Here is a 25,079-nt window from a genome sequence, read left to right on the forward strand (position 1 = left end):
ACTTTACCTTTAGACTTGGATCTATGTTTAGACTTACCACGGCCTTTTGAGTCCTGACCTCTGTCGATATTTCTACCCCTGTTCTTTGTGACCAGAGCTTGATTCCCAGGGTCTACATTTTTTTACCTTACTTCTTCATTAAGCATACTGTCCTTTACCATCTCCAATGTCACCTTATAATCAGGAGCTGAATTAAGAACAGTCACAACTAGAGTATTTCAGCTGTCTGGTAATGAACCCAAAAGAAATAACGCATTTATTTCATCATCCATCTTAAGCTCCATAGTAGTCATTCGATTAAATATATCTTGAAAATCACTCAAGTGCTCTGTAACAGATCGTTCATCCCTGTACTGTAAAGTTACAAGCTTTTTAACAAGCATAACTTTATTCATACCTATTTTTCTCTCATACAATGTTGCCAAATTTTCTCAAACAATGTGAGCATCTGACTTCTGTGCTACATGATGGAACACGCTGATATCAACCCATTTTTTTATTGTAGTCAGCGTCTTTCTACCTAGCTTCTTCCAACTTTCATCTTTCATATCTGCTGGTTTAGCCGAATCACCCAATATTGGCTCATACAAATTTTTGCAATATAGATGATCCTCTATCATAAGCTTTCAAATTGAATAATTCGATGCTGTCAATTTTATCATGGAACTTGTATCACCCTCCATGATTTCAAATAGAATTTACTTTTATCCTGAGTTGCTTCTGTATCGATGTCTCAAAATAATCCTCGCTCTGATACCACTTGTTGCACCTAAAGCAATAATCACAACAATACAGAAACAATAGATAACAATCAATAATCAAATAACGCAAGAAAAATAAAGCACACAAAGATTTACGTGAAAAACCCTCCAGTGTAGAGGAAAAAAATCACGGACCACCAGAAAAATCTTCACTATCAAATAATAGGTATACAAAGTTCTTCTCTAGCTAAAACTAGAGCTAAACAGCAACTAGAGAAACAATTGAAGAAATCTCACTAAATAAGTGACTCAACAAATACACTATGAATTTGTTCCTAGAGAGCTTCAAACCCGATCTTCACCGTTCAGAATGTAGAACTCTGAATCATAAACCTCCTGACAAGGTTTCAACTCAATCGAACTACGAATCGACTTCCGTTCAACCAACTCTCCCTTCTCCTTGTTCTCTCTGTTTTTTTTGGCTTTTCTTCTTTCTCTACTTGGTTTTCGACACACACTTAAAATAATCTCACTTTTTTTTTTATTAAGTAGCTAGGGCTCTGTGTAAAATAAAAGATTAAGGCTCATGACCTTTACTTGGTCCAAAATCACTTACATGGTGTTGAACCCCATTTTCTTAACAATTACTCTATGATTCAAGTATGCGCATCCGATCCAAGTATGCCTTCAGGTGAGAGAATTGAGATAAGAGAAGTTTCACACGAATCCACAATCGTTGTTTTAGTCAAAATCCATGCATATTTGTCATAGTTTCTGTTGAGCATTAATTTTGGCATAGTTTTCCATTATACTATTCTTGAATATATTTTGATCTGGTAAATAAGTTATGGGAAATGTAGCAATGAAGAAAAAGAAACTATGGAGTTTACATTCCGAACCATTACAAACAATAGAAAGTATGGAAGGAGCAAACTCATCGAGCTATGATTTTCTTCATTTTCAATGTGGAAGTAGCAAACCGAAAAAAATTCATGTTTTTAGGCGTGCTTGGATATTAGCTATAAGTTTATCTGCATTCTTATGGCATCAATCAAATGATGAAAACTTTGTGAAATAGACCAAAACGAACCCCAAGACAGTTTTACACCACTATTCAATAATAAATTATAGATAAATGAGTGTTGATTTAGTATTTTAAATATATATAAAAAAAATATGGAAGTAATAAATTTTAAAATTAGTCAAATCATGTAATGCATTCGATTCCCGCCTCATCTCAGGACTTGACACCCCCCAGTTTAAAAATAAAGTGAGTAACAAAGCCAAAAGTAGATACTATTTCATTGCGTCGGTAAGCAACACTACTAGGTTCTTTTCAAGGTGCTTTTCTTTTATGGTTTAAATGTAACTTACTATGGAAGTTAAGTCTCCAGGGGAACCACAAAAGCAGTACAAAGAATTGGGGTTTCAACTCTGAAGCCTAAAGTCATGAAGAAGCGTAAAGTCATGAATTCTGCAGAGAAGATTGGCAACAACCGAGATATGTTAACAGAAATCCTCCTCAGATTACCAACAAAGTCACTCATCAAATTCAAGTGTGTCTCAAAACAGTGGCTATCTCTCATTTCAAACCCTCAGTTCTGTCTCTCCCACACTCGCCACCACCAACACAATGGGTTTCTCGAGCCTACTGCTCTTCTGCTCAAAGTTAAGAACACAATATCCCCTGAATTTGATGTGGTTCCTTTGAAGCATTACAGTGAAGTCCCCTTCTTTCATTATGTTAATTCCCCTGACATCAACATGCTGCAATCTTGTAATGGGTTGTTTCTTTGCGAGACCCACGATGATGATGTTGATAATGTCTCCAGGTACTTCATCTGCAACCCAACCACTAAGAAATTCAAGATGCTATCTTTTCCTAGGAACCCACATGAAGATTGTGAGTTTTATGTTAGTTTGGCTTTTGATCCTCTCAAATCTCCTCATTACAAGATTATTGCTATTCGGAAAGTATCAAAAAACTCTTTTGAGTTTGAGATGGATATATATTTGTCAGAGACTGATTCTTGGACTGTATCCGGTATTAGTTTTGAAGTAGGCGATGATGGCAGCATAGCATTTAATGACGCCGTTTTCTGTAATGGAATCATTCATTGGAATAGTTATGGAGCCGAGTCACTGTATTTTGATGTAGGGCAGGACTGTTTGCAAAAAATGCCAATGCCAATGCCAACGCGAAACAATCTGCTTGAGATTTATAGATATTTTGGAGAGACCAGGGGCACTTTGTATCTAGCAGTAGTGATCCACCACGCGTTAATTGGTCTTGAATTAAATGTTTATGAGATGGAAAGTGACTATTCTCGTTGGTTCTTCAAGCATCGTCTGAACATTGGCGATGCCATGAAAATTTTTCCTGAGCTAAACTTGGGTTATCGTGGGGTTTCTCTTGGACTCTCTGCTGTGTGTTTTATTCGATCTGAGAAAGAAGAAGAGCCAAAGGTTGTCGCATGGGCAGATGGTAAAATCATTTTCTATGATTTCAATGATGGGGCGTGGAAAAAGCATTATGATCCAGGGCCTGGAATCAAAATTGGCACACGTTTTTCACACGTTTTTTCTCATTTACATGAACAAAGATTTCTTGCTTATAAATACTTTGAGAACCTCTCTTGTATTTGAGGGTCTAACTTCTGCAAATACCGATATTCTCCAATCTTATTTTTTATGAGTAGTTGAGAAACTATTTCAATTTTACTCACCAGATGATGTCTAGCGATTTACCTCTTCAGTTTTCTTTAGTACAGCAAATCTTATGACATAAGAGTTCTTGTTAATTGATTAATTTGCTCTTCAGTTTTTATTAGCACAGCAAATCTTATGACATAAATGTAGACACCCGTTAAAGCCTAGAACTGGCCTCACATTAAAATTGCATGGGCTATGTCATAAAGTTTTAACTCAATTTTGGGTTTTATTATTATTTTTATTATTATTATTATTATGGATAAAATAAGATGAAAGAAAAGATCGAAAAAAAAAAGAGAACAATGAAAATCGAAAGAGAGACATTAATAGATAAGAGTGTTTTAAAATTTGGAGATGGGATTAAGTTTTGAAATCTCCTTGCATTTTTTTGAAATCAAATTTCGGATTAAACAGGGTAAAGTTTTCAGTTTTCAATTTTGGAATCCCAATCTTCACTGAGGGAGATTTTATATAAATTGTTACTTACATATTGAAGAAAAAAGGGAACGATATTCACAGAAAGAGCAGCAGCGTTGAACCATAGAGTTTCAAAATTCTTTATGATATTTTTGGTTTCCGTGAGTAGTTTTAGATGTATTTTGGTTTAATTCAAGTAAAATCAAGGGAGGAAACACGTTTGGGGCAATTGCATTTTCAATACATTCAGGATAAATAAAACTTATAGATATTTGTCCTTACATAGGACAATCTAGGCAGAATTAGACAGTTATTTTGGAAGACAATGTTGGACACCACTACCACCATTGTTCTTTTCTTTTATTTTTTAATTTTTTCTTTGAAACCTTAGACGATAATGGAATAATCGAATATGAAACCAGCTACTCTTACCATTTATAAGCAGCTCAATGGGTTGTGTATCCCTTCTTTTTGCCCATTTTTATATTTAAAATCTATTATTTTGGTGAAATAATAATGGTTATTCCTTCATTAATAACTTAATTTAAAGAATGTAAGAACATTTGCACATGTCTATGAATCACCCTCACCCAATTCTACCATTATCAAAAGGTAGAGACTAATTTATCTTTAGATGCTTGGTATTTTTATTTAATTAATCTTTATTTATATTCTTCTGTGGTTGTGATTGTTGATTTCTTTGTTTTATCAGGTTGATTAGGTTATTTTTCATTTAAAAATGGTATTACTAATTTTATTTAATTAGTCAGGTCAAATAGGTTGCATAACTGAAATGTGTCTAGCGGATTTAGCTGAGTTAATTGTGATAGGTTATTTCAAGGTGACAATGAATTGTTCTGATAGGAATAATGTTGTTGGGATCAACATGTAAGATTGCTTGTTGCTTTGCAAAAATAGATTGATTATTTACATCTTATAGTCTTAGTTGTTTGATCTTCATATGACTGATATCGATCTATGCTATGATGAACATTCTTTTATTGATGATGGTCTCAATTCTTTGTAGATTCATCTTCGTTAGAGCCACTGTGATGGGATTGCTACTTACATTTTAGAAGTACACTAAAATGTAATCTGTTGATAGTGCTAAGAAGTCACCTTTACAATGAATTTAACAGTCACACTAGAGATGGAAACAAGAGTCTCCTTAGGGTTTTCTCTATGGGAGGAGTAGAGCCCTAGGGTCTCTGAGTTCATTAGTTTCTTAGTCTTAGTACGTTAATAGTTTTCAGTGACAACAACCTCCAAGGAGTAGATTGGAAGCAGATTCGAGAGACAAAAAGTGATCTTGGTATGATGGCAGAGAACTTAGAGGAGGTGTGTAAAGTTTCCCAACAAAACCTGATTCCATGAAACCTCGCGACCCTCCTCTTTGATCGAATGCATGTTTCTGTTGTGAATTATATCAGCGTGTGTGTGGCATCCATGAATAAGAACTCAGAAAAATGGCCAAAAAGAACTCTCAACTCTCAAGGTATAAATTAATATACATATAATCCCTTGATAATAATATACAAACTGATCACTACAATATAAATAATGTATCTAACAAAAAGAATCTCCTATTCTTTTACACTATGCTACGAGTGAAGTTGATCAACCTTGTCGAGCTCCCTTAAGAAAAACTCTATGACACACATGATACTATATATTCATATAAACCTGCAAATGTTAAAATAAGCAATCGAGCTGCTATGCCCAGTGATACAAATTTCTTGAAGGCTTCCAGTCCTTTGTAGATTATTCCTTCATTCTATTTCTACATTAATTAAGATGTACCAAGATGTTTGATATCTCATCAACAGCAAGAATTAATCATTGATAATTAAGAAAAAAACTTATAAAAGAAACCTTGGATATTCAGGTAAGCCATAATTTCCCATCCTTGAAACTTTGTTGAGTTCTTGGTTTGCATCTGTCGTTAATTAATTAGACTCTCCTTTTCACTAGCAATCATATTAGACTTTCGGGATTCTCCTTTTCAAAATTTCATGCATAATAAAAATAATAATTAACACATCAAAGTGATGATCAATTTTCGCCCCCAATTTGCATTTAAGAAAATTGGTATCTGTATTTCTTTTTTGTGTTTAAAATTGTTAAGATTTAAAATTTTGATAACTGAAATTAAAATTACTCCGACTTTTTATTAACAGATCAAGTCCGTCAACCATGTTACTTGTGCTCAACTCAAATGACAATCATAGGGTGAAATTTCAATAAATTTCTTATGATCAAATATTAATAACACTTTCACTTGAATAAAAAGAATAATTAACCAAAGACGACGGTCATCCGGTAAAACTAATCTTTCATTAAGGACCGGAGTTGTATGTTCGTCTAAAAAAAATAGATATTAGGAGAATTAATCGCCTAACTTAACACAGCATCAAAAATTTTGAGGTCGTATCCTTAGAATCGATTTTTCCTTTAAAACCACAAAAAAATTCGATATGATGAAAAAGAAAAAAATCTTAACCTAAAATTAGATGTTGTGATTATGCTCATTTATGGTAACCTTCACTTTCTAATTATAGCACCGCATATTTAGGCATGCGGCATAACCGAAAAATCCCAAAATTTAAATGATAAATGGTAAAAGAAAGGCGACAAGATATCTTATGTAATAATGTATTAAGTCTTTATACTTTTCTAAGGCCACAAATTCAACGTTTTTCATTCAATTCAAGGAAGACTTTGCAATGCACGTTTTTCTCGCAAAATTGATTGGTACCTAGAAAATGCTATGCAAAATTTTGGGTTTAGGCTCTTCCTAGATTGAGAACAAACCAAACCTATATTAAGTGACCAGCAAATTAAAATCACCGTTCAATTTCAATAAAAAAAAGACATGTCCACTTCAAGGTAAAGTTCAAGGTCAAGTTCTATAAATTTGAAAAAAAAAATGTTGGGTGCTTTGAATTGAAAAGTGATGATATTGATTCTCACTTCTTAATTTATAATTACAAGATTTGTGGTTTCTAGATGCAAAGTACAAATTTTATTATATTTTTGTAGTTAAAATAAAATTGTGAGAATTAATAACTTAATAAAAAAACAAAAAATTTTTAAATATTATATACAATCAATAAAATTCGAAATTTAATTAAAATTAATTTATATAATTATTTTAAAAAAATAATATTTAATAATTTTAAAAATTAAATTTTAACACTTATAATTTTAATCATTATATTAGATTGCAGCTTTTTTTTTTAAATAAAAAATTCAATCAATTACTAATTCTAACATCATGGATGAGATAACAGTTAATTCAAAATTGACTGAGATAAGCAAATTTACACATGAGGCCTGAAGCTTTATCCTTTGAGGTGGATGACTGATTTCGCTATCTATATAAGCCAGCTAAACCTCATCATTTCTTCAAAGCTCAATTGTATCTAGAAGATGACTTATTAATACTTGTAGATGACTGCAAAAGAAAAAATTTATTACTCCTTTCGTCCTTCTACAAGCATTAATAAATTTAAATTTTATAAAATTAAAATTTCATAATTTTTAATGTAAAAAATATATATTTTAAAATATAAAAAATAAAAATTTTAAATGTTTAAAATAAAAAAATAATTTTAAAACATTCTAAAAAAAAAAAAAACAATGGAAATGAGATAAGAATACTGGCAATTATGATTTTGACAAGTCAATATTTATCCAACACCAAGCTCATCAATTTGCCCTTCACCAAGAAACAAATGTTTGAAATTACCAATTAGGCCTTTAAATTATTGAATATATGGCAATTTTTTCTTCACATTCATGTTCTGGAAGGAATAAAATCAATGTGGCACTGTTTCATCTTCTCTGTAAAAGTCAGACAACACCGAAGAATCAAGTGGAAGCTTCTATTAGTATTTTTTTTTTTTATTTTGTTTCCTTTTCCAACCCATGAACTTGACTAAGTTGGTTTGGATTTGGTCTTGTTGGCAGGCTCCTCTATAAGTCCTGTGGTTCTGTCTCTTTTCGGTTTGCATCAAACCAAACTCTAAACTCAAAACCCTGAAATTCTCCAAAAACCAAGTTTTTAGATGTTTTATCCATTTTTTTGTGGAGCTTTCCATCAGCAAGAAGAAGAAGAAGATGATGAATTCTGGATCAGCCCTGTGTCTACACCAAGAAAATCAAGAAGAAAAAAGGATAGCAAGAACCCATATTCAACACGCGGACTTGACCAGTTTTCTGCACTTTTAGCTGAACTTGAAGAGAAGAGGCAACAGATTTACTCACAAATGGGATCACAAAGTATAGTTCGATTTGTTTACAAGAACTCAAATGATTGCGTCCCCATTGTGGTAAAGCTGAAGGATAAGAAAGAAGAGAAAAACAAACCAGAAAATACCAAAGATCATCAGCCTGAAAGGTATGTTTCTGAAGCTGGGGATAAGCTGCCAACCTCATCAGAATCTGATAAAAAGATTGAGAAAAAGAAGAAGAAGAAGAAGAAGAGCTTTTCATGGAATGTTCAGTTACAGAATCTGAGAAGGCCTTCTTATTACATCCCAGCAGTTATAATCTTGATCTTGTTGTTCCTGGTATTTTTTGGAAGGTCAGTTGCAATATTATGTACTTGTATTGGATGGTACATAGTTCCTACAATAAGTGGGGAAGGTTCAAATTTGAGAACATCAATGAAGAAGAAAGATTATGTGAGAAAGTTTAGTGGAAACAAATTGGTAAGTGGGAAATTATCTTCTTCCATGAGTAATAAATTTGGAGCTATCAAAGACAAGTTCCCAGCAGAGCATATGATGACAGGAAAGGCTGAAGGATAACTTCTGATCTGTTTTCTTTCTGATATAATTGTGTTTTTCACTTTTTCTTTTTCTTTTTTTTTTTTTTGTTTTCGTTTTTGTTTTTTTTTATGTAAATCAGAGTCTGTCTGTATTATATGAGTTGAGTTAGTGCCGTTGAGAGCAATCTGATTTAAGTTGCCTTGTAATTGTAAAGAGTAACATTTTCTGATGAAAACTTGACTGGGATTTAATCCAAATTTTGATTTTAATGGCATTAAAGAAAACGTCTTGCTAAAGGATGCACTGCATCTAGGTCTGAAGATTCTTGCATGAATATGTAGATGGATGCAACGAAATGATTCTTGCTAATGACTCATAATTGAGATTTTTCGAGAACTAGTTGAGAAAATTTCAAAATTAAAAAAGGCTTTTAGGCTAACTTGGATACCCAAACAGTCCAAGTTAGTTGGGCATCTAATGAGGACAATGAAAAATACTAGTAGCTTAATTAATTCATATAATTATCCTCAAGCAGTTGCATTAAGCAATCACATTCAACAGATTCAGGTTTAAATTTCAATACTTATAAATTTTTTTTTTTTTTATCTTCACACTATGATCTCCTTTGTATAAAAAAATGTTTGTTTCTTATCATATTACTAAGATCTGAATAACAAGTATGGCTGTTTCAACATATTTATTTATTTATTTATTTATTTTGGTCCTTGAGCTGTTAAAGGATTTGAATTTAATCATTGAAACTAAAAGTCTAACATTCTACCGTTCAGCCAACATTTTGATATCAAGGACCACTGATTTGCGTTAAAACTATGGAAGGAAAGTGCTATTTGTACATACGGATGGTAATGGTTACTTTAGGAATGAGTATCCAACATTCTCCTACTTGATTAATTTTAACCAATGCCAAACGGAACTGAACCAAATTGAAAACCCACCAACTTGTTAAACCCTTGGTTTGGGTTAAGTCATGGGTTTACACCTTGGGAACAATGGAACATGTTAACTTCTTAAACCCTCATCTATTAAAACAAAGAGAGAGAGAAAAAAAAAAGGAAAATAGATTATCCACCTTGGTGATATGGGTGACTTCACCTGACACTGCAGAGAGTTCATCAGCAACCATAATCCTTAAATTTGGCTGCCTGATTTTTTTTATTTTTTTATTTATGTTCTGATTCTTAATCTCATTTTGAATATAAAGAAACAAATGTCTTGAATCTTACGAGTGTCATCTTCTACTAACATAAAATTTTCTTGTATTGATAGATTGCAAGCATTTCAAAAGTGGTGAATTGGTTCATCATTTTCACTATAATGGTAAGAGGAAAGGGCCTTGGTGAAATAGCAGGAAGAGTGCCTATGAACAAATAAATCATTCAATAGAGTAGGAAATCATTGGGCTGCTACCATAACTTAAAGAAAATGCAATCGAATGACTTCGCCTATACTCAACAAGGCATTATATAATAACAAGTATGGACCAGCTATAAATGTCTTCAGACAGTTGATATGAACAATCATTATCCTCAGCTAAAGGGAGGTCGTGCACTACTTTGAGGATGATGCTTATTTTTCTTTTTTTCCATTATCTCCAACAACAATAAATTGAGCTCAGAGAAACACCAAAAAGCGGGGCAGTTAGTCCCACAGAAGACAGCCATGGCTGTAAGAACCAAGCAATCAACTGTTTGTACAATATAATGATGTGGCCTAACTTAATTTGAGATGCATAATCCAAAGCCTAATGTATGAGTTTCATTGCAAATTGCAGATGAAGTCATAAGTAAAATTCAATGCCAAGGAATGCGTACCTTTGAACCAGAGCTGTTTGGATTAATGATCTTCTTAGAACGTGGCTCTCTTCGTACTTGTATCTGAGATAGCAACATTATGAAGTATCAGTTACTTGCTTGGACCATTCCTAAGTTATTTGAAGCATAGCTTTCAATCTAAGAAGTTCTAACTAAACCGACCTGCCTGCCAACTTCATCCGAAGCAAACTCAACAATGGTTTCTGCATCTTTGAACCGCAGCTCTACAGTTAAGTATCTTGTACATTTGCCAACCTCTGGGGATTCAATTGCAATGACTTGCTTAAAGCCTGGCAATGTGCAGTTACAGCTTCATCAAGGAAGCCTGTCTTCTTTGTTGAATTTGGCAGCAACTCTAATGCTTTGTGAAAAGTCCCCTGCAACTTGCAATCCTCAGCAATACCCTGAGGCATATCACTAGGTAGTGCTGCTTCAACCATAAAATCTTATGACACTCCTTATGGACTCTGATGAATATAAAGGAGTCAAACATTTTATTGGTAATATCAGAGACATCTATCCAATGAAAAAATGAGAAATTTGAACGAACCAAGACTTCTAGAATCATCGATACCCAGTCTTCTTTAGTCAAACAAGTTAAACAACATACTTGAAAGCCAAGTCATCTCAGTCTACCAATATACTTAAGGACATAGTAGCACAACTGAGAAATCTGATGTAGACTAGCTATAAACTTTAAGCTGAAAATTATTTCTTGTCAATATTGTGTGAAGGCATTATGGAAATACCTCCAAAATGCCCTACTCCCTTCATTGAGTTTGGTTCCAAAGAGACTGCTTCAAGAAGTTCATTGAATGCATCATCATCACATTCTTTCTTTTTTCTATTACAAGTAAAAGGACAGAAAGCCAATATCAATGTCACACTGGGAGGAATGATATCATCCTTAGAGGTTTGTTTCTTAGCTCAGTTCTCTTAACAATAGTCTTGTTCATTTCTGGTGTCATGCCTTGAATGGTCCATGACCAGTTAAACAAACAGCCAGCTATGTAACAACTATCAAGCTATCTATTCAGTCCAAAAGATGAAATTTTAGTTTCAAATGGTTCAATCGAGACTAACAAAAACCTTGGTGAATGGATTGGCATGCATTAAAAAAACATAGAATGGATCAAGATAAATATGATGATTGGATTACTGAAATGATGATACTAAAAGGTCAAACCAGGACCGTCTCATCAGATTTGAAGGAGGCCATTTTAACCCAAGAACCTGGCAAGGGAGATAAGCAATAAAGAAGACAAAACTGCAGCAACTGAAACATACCCAAGTTTTGCCAACAACAATGATGTATAAACAGCTTGTGAATCTACTCTGAGTTAAAGTGAAACAGAAATTACAAGAAATCAAAAATTATTGCTGCTTATTTCAGATGGCCATATGTTGTTTTATCATTCTTCCTCTATCCTCTTTAAGACTCTTCCTTCAAACCACACTCCAAAACTTTATCTTGCTTTCTACAAACCTTTTATATGTCCTAGAAAAAGCACAAAGAGTAATCAGGATCCTCAATCATAAAAAGTGTTATTTCTTGCAATTAATTCATTAATTTCTCTTGAAGACACTAAGCTTTTGAAAAAAAAGTATCAATCTCACAAAAGCATAAAAGATAAGAGCCAATGAACTAGGTTAGATATTCTGTCAAAAATGCAATTATTCTATGCAAAAGCATGAGTTATGCCTTCAGAACATACATATACATCCAACCATGAGTTATATTATTTTATGTATCCCCATCAAATGAATTGTTAAATGAAGGAAACAAGATCAGTTCTAAATTTTATAGAAGACCCAAAAGGGTGGTAAAATTACATTTCAATTACCAGATTGTCTTGAAGATGCTGCACTATTGAATTAGAACTCAAATCAGGAGAAATTTACACAAGCACAATGGAATGAGAGTGCACGCAAAACTAATTTCCATTGGGTATAAAGATCACCTTTCCTACAAAATCATCAGTATCCTTTGGAACAAATAATATCCCACCTTCTTTCTCTTCTTCTCGTTGTCACATAACAGAAATGAGCTGGCTAAAACATCATTAAATTTGTTGCCGTCCCAACAACAAAAGGTTCCATTAACAATCGAGTCAAGAAGTAAAAAACGACACCCAATGTAATGGATATTGGGAGGGCAGGCAGTGCTCGGCGGCACACAGATAACAAAATAAGAGTGCACCCAAGTCCTGAGATAATGGCAAGATAACATGCATATACAGTCATTAGATCATACATGGCTGCCCTGCCTACCAGAACACTATAAAACACAAAGTCTCCAAGACCAAGCTTGATACCTCTACTTGCTGCCACTGAATCCCCCATACCATCACTCCTTACCTGCTCTCTCTCATTGTCTATCCCCAATAAGTCAACAAGAGGAGACATTTCCTCATCCACAACAATCTCAGATTCTCTATTGCGAACAACAGTAGAATATTCTGATGAGTTACCATCTGATAAATACCTTTCGCTGGAATGACCAACCAATGGCAACCTCTCACCTTCATCCCTATTTCTTTCACCTTCCACATTTTCCAATCTTCTAACCTGGATAGCAGCATGCTCAGGACTCCTATGATTTTCACTTCCATCTCTATGGACATTATTATTTGACACCGCCTGCAACTCAACTGACCCAGAATCTGAAACTCCACCAACAAGAAGCCCCAAACTTGACGGCTGATTTCCCTCATTGCAAGAAATTGTTGGCCGAGCTTCATATATCAAAGCTGGTAATTCCTCATCTCTGCTTGAGGCCAACTCCACCAACAACTTAAGGGGGCCACCAGGAGCCAAAACTGCCACTAGATCATACAAAGCCAATGCAACCAGCAAAACCCATGTAGTCCACTCAGGCAATTTGGTAAACCATGCTGCCACGATTATCCCCAGCGATACCATATACCCTTGCCTCAAAACAATCGGCATCCCACCAGAAAACATGGATAACACCCCAACAATGGTAAAATTGAAAAGCAGCAGGAAGCAAGTAATTGAGTCAATTGGTATTGAGAAATGTTGAATTATTGACAAAAAGATTGAACCACCCATTGTACCTAACACCAAGGACAACAATTCCACCTTCTAAAAATCAAAATGCATAAACAATAACATGTGACTAAGAGGATAACACCAAAAGGAAAAAAAAAAAGGCACCCTTGTCAATTCAATCAACAGGCAACAACAACAAAATATTTAGATAAACTGCTATTGATATATGCTGGAATACCCCAAAAATTCTATGAATTGCTACAACATATAACATGAAAACGAAAGGTGAAAAGGTGGGGCAAACAACCATAATAACATAAATAAAATGTTTTGCTAACAAGTCACGCTAAGTTAAGAAATATTTTGAAATCAAATGCTTTAATTGACAGTTAATGTGAAGATTTCAAATGCAATGGAAGAAGTTATTGTTTAAAACAGAAATCCTAAGAAGTACCTTTAAGGCACTCATTAGCAAAAGCCTAACTAAAAAGATATGGAAAAATAGAATGGGAATCAATTTTTTCCAGATAATATGAATAAACTAAAACCCATAATCAATGAAAAAAAAATCTTTCAACACCAAATAATCAAGCAGAAACCAAAGCCAAATGACTAAAACACATAATTAATTACGAAAGAAAAACTTCTGGAGCAAAATTAGCATAAATAACTCAAGACCCACATTCCTAAACACGTAGTTAAGTCAAAGAAACAGCTTCTAACACCAAATATTCAGAAATAAACCAAAACCCATTTTACGAACAGAGAAAATTAAGCCAAAAATTACCATCTTACCGAGCACAAAAAAAGCCGAGAATCGCATGTAATTCTTCAAAAAATTAGTGAAGTTATAGTAATAAAGCAGCACAAGAACAAACGTAACGATAGCGATGAGGATAACGAAGACCAAGGCATTAAGCAAGGCTCCCTCCAGCTTCTCAGCAGCGGTGTCAGATGGGTTTTCGAGGTAAACGAGATTGGCGGCTGTACGGATGGGAGTGGAAGAGGAAGAAGAGAAGGGATTGGAAGGTGAGAGGGAGTAAACGAGAAGAACTACTAAGAGCATGCAAAGAGAGACTGGGGACATCACGCCGATGATTTCTTGGCCGATCGATTCTAAGATGCTCGACTCCATTGGGGATTTTGACTGGGGATTTTTGTCAAGCAGGTAGTGGGATTTCCCTTTTTTTGTTTTTTTAATTAAAGGCGTTAAGTCATTTCGAAGAGGGTTTCAAACTTTCAATGACTGAATGAGGTTTGAGAGTCGTTGCTTTTTTGCCTTTAACTCCTTCGGTTGAGCAGAGCCTAGGGCCATGGCTAGAATTGATCGAGGGACGGTGAGGTGGGGTGAGGTGGGGTGAGTAAGGAGAATTGATCGAGGAACGGTGAGGTGGGGTGAGTAAAGATGTAAATAATATATTAATGTTCGTAAATTATTTGGATTTGATTATTATCGAATTAAGTTTGAGTTTGAATAGTTTGATTTTTTGATTAAATTGAGTTTAAATATTTTTATATTTATGTTCGAATAATTCACTAATTTAATAAAATTTTTATATTTAAATATATTTTTATTATTTTAATTAATAAAATATCTAGAATTCACATTTAAATTTGAGCATAAATAATTAATTTTTTGTAGAATATAAAAATCGAATTTATTTTTACATATTAATCGAATTTAATTAAGTAAGTTTGAGTAGTTCGATTTTTATCTCGAGTCGAGCTCGAGCAAAAAAAAAAATTCAAAGAGTTGAAATCGAGTTTCGAGCCTCGAATTTCAAATTAAATTTAAACTCAAACTTAATACTATATCGATTCAAACTCGATCAATTACATCCCTAATAATGATAATTCGGTTTTAATCAAATTAATAAACTAAATTGATTTAATTTTGTTAATAGATCAATCATTAAATTAATTTTAATTAATTTTGATTGATTATCAATAATTCTTAAAAAAATTATTTTTTATTAATTTATTAGAAAATTAAATTAATCTAATTAATTGAAATTTTAATCATATATATTAAAAAATTTATATATAAATTTTAAAATATATGAAGTTATCTATTTTATTATAAGTTACTAGTTTTTTTTTACCCATGCCATGCACGAAATTTTTTATTATATTTTTTATAATTTAAAATTTTAATTTATATTAATTTTTATATTATATATAGATAAATAAAAATAATCATAATCATTTATAATTTAGAGTTTAAAATTAAAAATTTGTATATATATTTATTATTATGAATGAATTTAAATAAGTATTATGAAAGTAAAATTATATACAAATATCAATGAAAAAATTAATCTCTTATTCACAATTACATAAAATTTTAAAAGTATATATTATTTTTTTATAAATTAAAATTTACATTTAATATATCATAAAAGATTTTTTCATATTTAATTTTAAAACTTTATCTTGTCATAATTTTATGACAAAAACAAATATTGATTGTGAGAAAAAAATCATAAATATATATTTGATAATTATTTAATTTAAAAAAATTTTAAATTTTTTTAAATTTAGTTTATTCAAGTTTAATTTTAAATTAAGATAAAAAAAATTAGTATAATTTTAAATTTAGATATGTGTGTAATTTTAAATTGAGATAAATTATTTTTTCATTTTAAATTATAAAAAAATAAAGACAAAAAATTAATAAATAACAGTGGTTCAACTACAAATTTTATTTATTTAAATTTATATAAATATTAATTTAAAAGATGTATAATTTTTTATAATTCATAAAATTTAGAGATTTGACTTTTAAAAACTATTTGAATTAGGTAAGAGTGAAATATGAGAATATATATTTTAGTAGATTTAAAGTAAGATAAATCTTATTTATTTTGAAAGACTTTGATAAATGTAAAATTTGAAACTTTAAAATTTTTAAAAATTAAATAATTGATTGAAAAAAGTTATTTAGAAATATTTTACGTGACAATAATATAAGTTGTCCACCTAAGCATTCACGTAAATAAATCTTATCAGATTTTTATGTATGTTGTAATATAATATTATATATAATTAGAGTTTTTAATTTAATATTTTGATATTTAAATATGTTTATTAAATAATTTTATTTAATTTGTTTCGAAAAATTAATAATTTAAAATATAATTTAACTTAATATATTTTATTATCCGATTAATTGAAAAAATTAAATGAACTGTTTAAATTAATTTTGGTTGATTAATTTTTGAAATTAATAAATTTAATTTGATTAATAAAAATAAAATAATATAATTCTATTAATTAAATTTTAGATAATTTAATTTAAAATTAATCGAATTAACCGAATGAATACCTTTAGACGTTGAATTCAAGTTGTTTTTGATGTTAATAATTTATATTTTTATTTAAATTCGGTTGGATACGTAAATAAATAAATTTAAAATTTATTCATTTAATTTAATTTATATAATAAAACTAAAAATATTTTTTTAAAATAAAAATTTATATACATATTTATATAATTATAATAATTAATTATATTTATATTATTCTAATCGAGTCAGATTAATTTCAAATTTCAAATTTTATGTTAAAAGTTCAATTTAAAATTTAAATAATTTTAAAATTTGCATTTAAATTCATTCAATAAATCTTAATTTTTCATTTAAACTTTTAAAAATTTAAATAAATCCTGAAATGTCAATAAATCAAGATATGATGGATTTTTGGTCATTTGAATCCGATCAAATCCAACTAAATTTAATACTTGAATCAATATTAAAATATTATTTTTAATATTTGAATTTGATCGATTTGGATATGTTTAAATTTGTTATCAACTTAATCCAAAATTAATAATATATTATTTTTTAATATAAAATATTATTTAATATAAAAATAAAATTAAATATATAATACAAAGTACATATATAAAATCGGATTGAGACAGATTTATATAAAATCCAATTCAATTTTTTTAAAAATATTCGATGTGATTCAAAATCTGATTTTAAAACAAAATAAATTTTATAAAATTGGATCGAAACTTTGATGGATACGAGTTGGAAGGAGAATCTTAATATGCACCGGCCCATGATCTTCTGGAACCGACCCTAGCAACCGTTTTATAAAACTGGAACTTTACCATTTAAAAAATCAATCAGAAATTAAAAAATAGAAAAAAAAAATGAGTCGGAAGAAGTACGAACTACCAGACGAGCTATGGAGAAACATACTAGAAATCGGAATCAAAGTATCAAATTTTACCTACAAGGATCTTTGTTGCGTTTCAATCAGCTGCAGACGCCTCCACCGTTTATCCAATGAGGCCCCACTCTGGTCCCACTTGCTCTCCGTTGATTTCGCCAATCAAATCTCATCACTTCCATCATCTTCCTCCCCAAAATCCTTTTACAAGATCAGGTGAGTTCGAAATAAAATTGAATTTTGTCTAAATTAAACTTTGAAATTTTATTTTATTTTATTGTTTTTGGTAGGTTTGAGAGGGAAAGAGAGCGGAAGTTATTGGCTCATAAAAGGACGGTGTTGAGGAAAGAGAGTCAAGTTTCGGAACATGTAAGGAAACTTCGAGAATTTGAGGTTCGATTACATGAAGAAACACAGAAATTGAAGTCCGCTGTTTCGGAATTGTCTAATTTACATAAGGTCAGGTAATAATTTCATTTTTTAAAGAATTTTTTGCCCTTTTTTATGTTTTATTTTGGGTTTTGGAACTTCTGTCTTGTTGCTCAGAAGAAAAGATTAAAGTAGAAATATTTAAATGAATTCATCTAAGTTTTTTTATATACATAATTCTAAATTTTGTTTAATGTTTTAATTTTTCAGTTTAAAACCAAACTGAATATACCTGTGTTATTGGCATTAGACATTAGTGATAAAAGGATTTGAGCAGGTAAGAATGTTGGAAATTACTAGTAATATGTTATCCTGTTGATTGTCGAACTGGGTAATATTGATTTGTAATAATATATGAGAATGAATCTAATTTTGGGTTGAAAACTGGGAGACATTTAGCATGCATGTCATGATTTTTTTTACATAGATTTTTTCCTTGTGAGTGCTCATGGATTCAATCTTTGGGGGAATGTTAGCTGTTTCAGTCAAGCGGTGGTGGCTTTGAACGTATGGCAGCCCGAGGTTGTGCGGGGTAGGCAAAAACAAATGGTTGAGCAATGTGTTGTTCCAGTTGAATCTAGAGTCCGTGCTCTAGAGATGGAAGTTAAGCTTTGCAACCAACAACTAAAAGTGTTTGATAAGGCCTATGTAAGTATTGATTTCTAATGGGGTACTAACATCTCTAATTAATAACGTCGGTGCATAATTGTGCATAATGTTTGTTATGTTTTTGGTGTTTTAATGGCAGAGAGACGAGAAGCGAAGGCTTGATACAGCTAAGGAAGAGTTGCTATCCTTGAAGTATCACCCTTTACGAGATTATAAGCTGACAAGCAATGAAGGCAGTGAGAATAAGAAAAAGAGGAAGAAGTTGAAAACATGCATGGACTGTAAGATTCTAGTTTATTCCCGCACCTAATAAAGCATCCACACTTTTCTGGGAATAAATTGAATGTTCTAGGCATATAACTTTGGCATATTTTCTCTGCTTTATCTTTTTTGCTTCTCATTTTAGAACTCCTTATTTCTGTTGCCCTCCTGTGTAATGAGATACACATTTCTTATATTTTAGGGATAAGATCCATATTTACCACTCTACTTAGGGTGATGGATGGATTCTTTTTTTGTTGCCTTTGGTTATAATATGTTTATAATATTGTTAGCAATCCTTGGTAATTATCTTTTTTGCTCTTCCTGCTCCTAGTTAGTTTAGGAATGAGGGGGGCGAAAAAATCCTTTCACACTAAGCTCCATCTATTCTCTTATAAGGCGTGTAATGTTGGTAATGGTTTACTTAGACTACAATGTGTTAAGTCATTTAAATAAAGTAGTCCAAAGTAGAATGGTAACATCAGTTCTTCCTGTTTTTTGATATCCATTTAGCATAACCCATATGGCAGCCTCTGCATTTTATCAGATTAAAATCATAAGTGTCTTCCATTTGATTTAAGAAGCTAGAAGACTTCCTTTTTAAAATGAATTTAGGTCTTGCAGATGCTTGGTTAGAATACAAGTATACGACAATTACTTTCCTCTCAGAAAGAAATTAAACGGAGAAGAAGGGGGGGGTGGTTGATACATGATAGTTTCTGGTTTCCTTGTGGTATTCAAAATACGTGTTTTAAGGATTTTGCGATACCTATGAAACAGAGCATCCATCACCTGTTCTGATAATTCTAAGTTCTAACTAGGTTCAAAGAAGAATAGCAATAAAAAGTTGTCCAGAATTGTTTGTCAACAGCATGTGATCACCATTAGCTTTTATGAAAAATAAAGTGGCTGGGGCAACTGGTGACTTGCAAATGGGTATCCAGTATCCAGTGGCACCATATGTAAAATCAAGTCCTGCTGTTTTAGGAAATCCCTTAAGGATCTTTCTCCTACAATTGAAAGTTAATGGACTCTGCTTGTGTGTCAGGATTCTATTTTAAAATGGTGAAGTGTATTATTATTCTCCTTTCTTATGCTATTAACAAGATATATGAATAAAGGTAAACCATTGTTAGTATGAAATTGATTGTGTCCTTTTTTTTTGGATAAATTGAAATCGATTGTGTCACCTAACTAGAAACAGCACTCAATATATCGTCGCTACTGTTTCATGTAAAAAGTGAAGTTTGCTTTGTGCTCACAGCTTAGCTGTTTTTACTGCTAGTATGTCCTTGATGGTTTATTCCAATTCCTGTTAATATCTATTATTCGTTATTTGTCATTCATGCTGGTCTTGAAACCATAATCATTTATGATTTGACTTACACAATCTGCATTTCTTGCTAGAGATCCGGTTGTAAAATACAAACTAAGATGTTGTCTTGATCTTCTTACAGCTCCTGATAAACAAGGTAAAACAACATAGACACAAACATGCTTGGCGGATTGACTTGCTGCTCATACCAGCATATGTATCGTTTTGGTAAGTTCCATTGTGGCTTTTATTTGTTTGTGGTGCTGAGAATGTGCAGAAACGGGGCATTTACAGGCCTTGAACGGCAGAATGTTCATCAATTGTTAGAAAAATCTTCATTTAGAAGACCTTGTTATGGAAGCCAATCTGGTTTTCTGATGTCAAGTCCTTGTATCGAACTGTGTTGTATTTATCAAAGCTTGTAATGAGAATTAGTGCAGTCAAGACTTAAGATCGTAATAAATTAGAAACGCAACGAGCTCTTTGTAATATTTTTATTCTTATTGTTTTCTTTTGGTGAACAAAGAACTTTTATAAACTGCAAAATATGCATCTTCCAGAAATAACAACGAGCCTTTTGTGCATCAGCATGGAAGTTGCCGGCTACGGTTCTGGTTACCCGGTCAACCTTCTAACGGCCTCCAGCTCCATAGAAGAAGAAAAAGAAAGCGGAAGAAATATGTGAGGGAGGAAATCTGGGGCTTCAAGCCATACAATTTTAATCACCGTCGCCAATTCCACAGCTTATTCCACCCTTCGCTGCGTGTATCAAGAAAGAAAGCATAACAGAACCCAAGATAAGATACTTTGAGATTGATCCATAAACAGAAAATCATTGTGGAAAAATTTGGAATGACTTTCAGCCCAATCCAAGTCTATACTTCATAGCATAAAAGTGACCTTAGGGGTATAAAATTACTTCCAAGACAAGTGAACTCTTTTTATTTTGATTATAAATTTCAAATATAGTTTTATTTGTATAATATTGAGTTTTAAATAACATCATTTTATATATTTTTTGTATTTAGTAGTTTACACTATAAAAATGTTATATTTTTACGATACAATTCAAATTATATTCTTTGGATAACATTTTTTAAGAAAATATTACTAAGGCCTTATATAATATATATTTTTTGGAATCAAATTCTTATATAGTATTGTTAAATCTATATAATGTTATTAAATCATAAAGAGAATGTATTACAATTACCTTTTTTTATTAGCATAAGTTAAAAAATGATTAAGACCAACTATATAGTAATTATGAAATAATAAAATGATAAATGGCACATAAGATATTCTTTGAATTGCAATTTAGGTCAAAAGGGTAATTTTTAAATTTCATAAGATAAAAATAATATGCAATTAAATAAATAATATGGTAAAAAATGAGGTACAAAAGAAAAAATGAAAAAAAAAAGGTTTCATAAATGAATGTTAGGGAAAAAATGGTATTTTTTAAAGAAAAATAAATTTTAATTGAAAAAAGCTTAAAAAAAGTTTCCAAGCAAAAGCCAAAAAAATGAGAATAAAAAATCTAACAATTACTCCTTTTTTTTTTTTTTTTTTGCGCCGGCAAAAGATTGATTTTATTTCATTATAAAAAAAATTACAAACACTAATGAATATGAGATTGAAACCATGTAGACAATGTTTTTACAGTCATAAAAATATTCATAATCATATACGGACTACTATATTCCATACATGGTCAATGAAATTTTTAAACTTTGAGATTAAAATATTGTCATATATATTTTTATTTATTATATTATTATATTAATAATTTTAAATATATTCTAATAAAGTATACGATAATTTTTATTTTTACGAATGAAATTTAAAAATAGCCAATGGTCTATAAGATTTTCCAATGATATATACAATAATAAAATCACATATATTATTTATGTGCATTTATCCAAAAAAAAAAGTACCTAAAAATACAAATGAATCAAAATGGACTTATGGTTTTTTTTTTTCTCATGTTCTTTAATGAAAATGGATTTATGGTTTTTTTTTCCTCATATTCTTTGCCAGAATAATTGGAAAATGATTGTTATGGTACGGTCAATCTGTTGGTTAGAAGAATAATTTTAGCAATTTATTTCTGTTCAAGGATTAAGCCACCTAACAAGTTTATGCTCTTTGTGAGGCTGAGGCCTAATAAAATCATGAGTTGTTTATTTAATTCTCTAGTTAGGAAGTAAAATGATGATGTAAATTCTTTAAATATAGAAGTTTCTAGAACTTTCTCATCTTTAAAAAATCTGGACAGTAAAACCCAGAAAAAATGATTTGCACAACATGAACGTGCTCTTAACACAATTTTTTTTTCCCAATTATATTTTAGTTTTTTTTTTTTATACATGTAAAAAATTTAAACTCTTATTAATTTTTTATTTGCAAAAAAATTCGAATCCAATTATTTGAATTTATGAATGTATGTACACTACTGATCCAAAATAATATCGGGAGTAATTATTTATTTTAGAAAATACCAATTAGTAGTAGCTTTGAGAACAGATATTTTTTATTCAAGAATTAAAGGGTAATTTTTTTTTTTATAAAAAAAATCGTAGTCTTAAAAAAAAAAGAAGAAGGATTATAATAGAATCGTATCTATATATTTAGTTAAGGGAATTCATAGACACTCTCGTTAGAAGAAAACTTTTTCTTTAACACTTAAATTTTTTTTTAAATATTATTTTTGTCGATAAAATTAATAAATTCGTTAATAATTTTTTTTATATATTATAAATGAACACTTAAAAAAAATTCTAAATCTACTACTAAATTAATAAGTATTGATATTTAAATTTTGAACTTGTTCAATTATACTTTTTAAAATTTACTCTATGAATTAATTAAATTAAATTTGATGTTTTAAATGGCAAGATATTTTCTCTTATGTAGTAACTGCTTTTAAAAATATTCTTTTTATAGTTTATAATTGTAATAATAGTGCCTCACATTCTTAACTGTAAATTTGTTTGTATTTTTAAAATAGATGTCTAATCAAGTAAGAAATGGTTCATAAACATAAATTTCGAAACCCTAATCCAATGAGATCTCCGTATCTTATTAAGTTCTTTAACCAAACAGTAATTTGGGTAGTTGCAGAAGTAATTCTATTCAAATATAGTAATTAGGGTAGTTGCAGGAGTAATTCTATAATTTTTGGAGTTTTAAAAAATCATAAAACTTAATCATCATCAAATCTTTTATTTATTTTACTAATTTATTAATTATTTTTTGTTTAGAAATATAATATTGATGCAAATGACATTAATCCTTGAATAAAAAATTCAAATGGCATTCCTTGTAAGTGAAAATTTTATTTTCGAATATTATAACAGTCAAATTTTGTCAATCTTTTTTTCTTTAAGAAGAAAGATTTTTAATTTTTTTTTTGTTACATTAGGATGACAAAATCCTAGTACAAATAAGGAAAAGAGAGAGGTCTGATTCGAAATCAGATCCTTGATATTTTCTTAAGCGTTTTTAGTCACTAGATCAAAAGTTTGGAGACAAAATTTTTAATTATTATATTTTATCATTATTATTTTTTGGATAAAACATTTAATCCCTGAACTCTTCACCATGATCTACTTATTTTGGTCAGAAACAAAAGATAAATGTTCAATGATTTATGTAATATTTCAAGTATCTTTGCCTTTAATCTTCTAATCTATACAAAAGGGATAAATATTCATAAAGGAAATTAACGATCATCTTGTTATTTATCATGCTACACGACTAGTTACTATATTAATTCATAGGAGAATGAGCAAATATAAAAGTAAAATAAATAAAATAAAATAAAAAAAGAAAGAAAAAAAGATATCAATGCTAATAATAAGATGGCGACTTTTCTTTTTTCTTTATTTATTTTTCTACTGACAAGCAAATAAATAAAGGGGTTGGTCATGAGTAGAATATTAAATTTATAGTACCAAAATATGTTCCAAATGATAGATTTATTGATTAATTATTAATATTATTTAAAATCAATAAATATTAGGGTAGTTGCTATAGTAATTCCATCTAAATTCCGCGTTGCTATTACTGCAAATTCCAAAAATCTCAAATAATTTCCCATAAATATATGCAGAGTAGTAGTTGGGTTGGTGCCTCAAAGTTTACTGTCCTCACCTTCTAATTTGAGATTTTTCAGTGAAAATTATGCACTATGGCCCAACAGCCCTGGATCTTTAAATAATAATAATAATAATAATAATAATAATACAAAAAAAAATGAGATTCATAATCAAGAATCCACAAGGATTTAATCTAATAATTTGAATTTAAATTTTTGGGGAGTATTTTAAAAATAAAATTTTTAGTGTTTCAAGTGGAATTAAAAAGTGAATCCTTAAAATTGTTTGAAAATAAATTAAGTTTACACAAAATTAATCTATTAATACAGTTGATCATATTAAAAAACATTAGGATTAGAAATGGTTAAATCATATATATTTATAAAAAATATATGTGAATTTATTTAATTTGTACCAACAAAAAAAAAATAAAGTGTTAGGGTTCTTATGGTGCAAGATGCTTTAGTGACGTTGCAACAAATCGTCACGTGAAAACCGTAGCTTTAAACTTTTACTATACAACAGCAAATTCATTAAAGTCCAACGTCAACAAGAAACCAATAATAATTGAATAAAAACTGGTTGGTAAAATTTTATTATATACTTGTTTTCTTCATCTTCTATCCAATTAAATTTCTTAGTTCAGGTTGTTCATCAAGTTCTTTCCCCAACTCATTTTTTGTCAGTATAATTTAAATGCATGCAAACATTAAATAATTATTTAATATTAGATAAAG

The 25,079-nt window shown here is 30.4% G+C and overlaps 4 protein-coding genes across 17 annotated transcripts; 3 read left to right on the forward strand and 1 right to left on the reverse strand.

Annotated features, from left to right (window-relative positions):
* Positions 1-1,936: 1,936 nt before the first annotated feature.
* Positions 1,937-3,426, forward strand: LOC111277789 (F-box protein At5g07610-like). The gene has a single exon (XM_022864207.2). It carries the CDS (start codon positions 2,151-2,153, stop codon positions 3,345-3,347), a length of 1,197 nt encoding a protein of 398 aa, XP_022719942.1. The 5' UTR covers positions 1,937-2,150; the 3' UTR covers positions 3,348-3,426.
* A 3,550-nt stretch (positions 3,427-6,976) lies between these two features.
* Positions 6,977-14,828, reverse strand: LOC111276989 (presenilin-like protein At1g08700). Of its 13 annotated transcripts, none has more exons than XR_016343624.1 (6): positions 14,242-14,804; positions 12,268-13,511; positions 11,796-11,932; positions 10,597-10,901; positions 10,435-10,497; positions 6,977-7,263 (listed from the first exon to the last, which is right to left on the reverse strand). XR_016343624.1 is itself a non-coding variant. In XM_089763829.1 (2 exons), exons 1-2 carry the CDS (start codon positions 14,579-14,581, stop codon positions 12,487-12,489), a joined length of 1,365 nt encoding a protein of 454 aa, XP_089619955.1. In that variant the 5' UTR covers positions 14,582-14,804; the 3' UTR covers positions 12,209-12,486. The 13 variants fall into 13 exon arrangements, 1 of the variants encoding a protein (XP_089619955.1); XR_016343622.1 differs by having other exon boundaries at positions 11,722-11,932; XR_016343629.1 differs by lacking the exon at positions 11,796-11,932 and having other exon boundaries at positions 12,750-13,511; positions 14,242-14,808.
* LOC149518142 (uncharacterized) lies at positions 7,621-8,859 on the forward strand. Its single transcript, XM_089763830.1, has one exon. The coding sequence runs from the start codon at positions 7,898-7,900 to the stop codon at positions 8,639-8,641; it is 744 nt and encodes a 247-aa protein (XP_089619956.1). The 5' UTR covers positions 7,621-7,897; the 3' UTR covers positions 8,642-8,859.
* Positions 14,829-17,514: 2,686 nt separating the features above from the next.
* On the forward strand, positions 17,515-20,767 carry LOC111276991 (F-box family protein). 2 transcript variants are annotated; one of them, XM_022863054.2, is made up of 5 exons: positions 17,515-17,841; positions 17,916-18,089; positions 18,540-18,702; positions 18,803-18,944; positions 20,382-20,767. In XM_022863054.2, the coding sequence occupies exons 1-5, from the start codon at positions 17,606-17,608 to the stop codon at positions 20,408-20,410; spliced, it is 744 nt and encodes a 247-aa protein (XP_022718789.1). In that variant the 5' UTR covers positions 17,515-17,605; the 3' UTR covers positions 20,411-20,767. The 2 variants fall into 2 exon arrangements, with proteins under 2 accessions (XP_022718789.1, XP_022718788.1); XM_022863053.2 differs by having other exon boundaries at positions 17,527-17,841; positions 18,531-18,702.
* The last annotated feature ends 4,312 nt before the right edge of the window (positions 20,768-25,079 follow it).

Source organism: Durio zibethinus, chromosome 7 (assembly GCF_047325235.1).
Source record: "Durio zibethinus cultivar Kanyao isolate XHJ-2024 chromosome 7, ASM4732523v1, whole genome shotgun sequence".
NCBI lineage: Eukaryota > Viridiplantae > Streptophyta > Magnoliopsida > Malvales > Malvaceae > Durio > Durio zibethinus.

Bases quoted from the DNA above. Each gene is read 5' to 3' on its own strand.
- LOC111276991 (XM_022863053.2), top strand. From the start codon at position 17,606: ATGAGTCGGAAGAAGTACGAACTACCAGACGAGCTATGGAGAAACATA. The intron at 17,842-17,915 runs GTGAGTTCGAAA...TGTTTTTGGTAG, and splicing joins AAATCCTTTTACAAGATCAG to GTTTGAGAGGGAAAGAGAGC. The intron at 18,703-18,802 runs GTAAGTATTGAT...TTTTAATGGCAG, and splicing joins AAGTGTTTGATAAGGCCTAT to AGAGACGAGAAGCGAAGGCT.
- LOC111276989 (XM_089763829.1), bottom strand. From the start codon at position 14,581: ATGGAGTCGAGCATCTTAGAATCGATCGGCCAAGAAATCATCGGCGTG. The intron at 13,512-14,241 runs GTAAGATGGTAA...CCTTGGTGTTAG, and splicing joins CTCGGCTTTTTTTGTGCTCG to GTACAATGGGTGGTTCAATC.
- LOC149518142 (XM_089763830.1), top strand. From the start codon at position 7,898: ATGTTTTATCCATTTTTTTGTGGAGCTTTCCATCAGCAAGAAGAAGAA.
- LOC111277789 (XM_022864207.2), top strand. From the start codon at position 2,151: ATGAAGAAGCGTAAAGTCATGAATTCTGCAGAGAAGATTGGCAACAAC.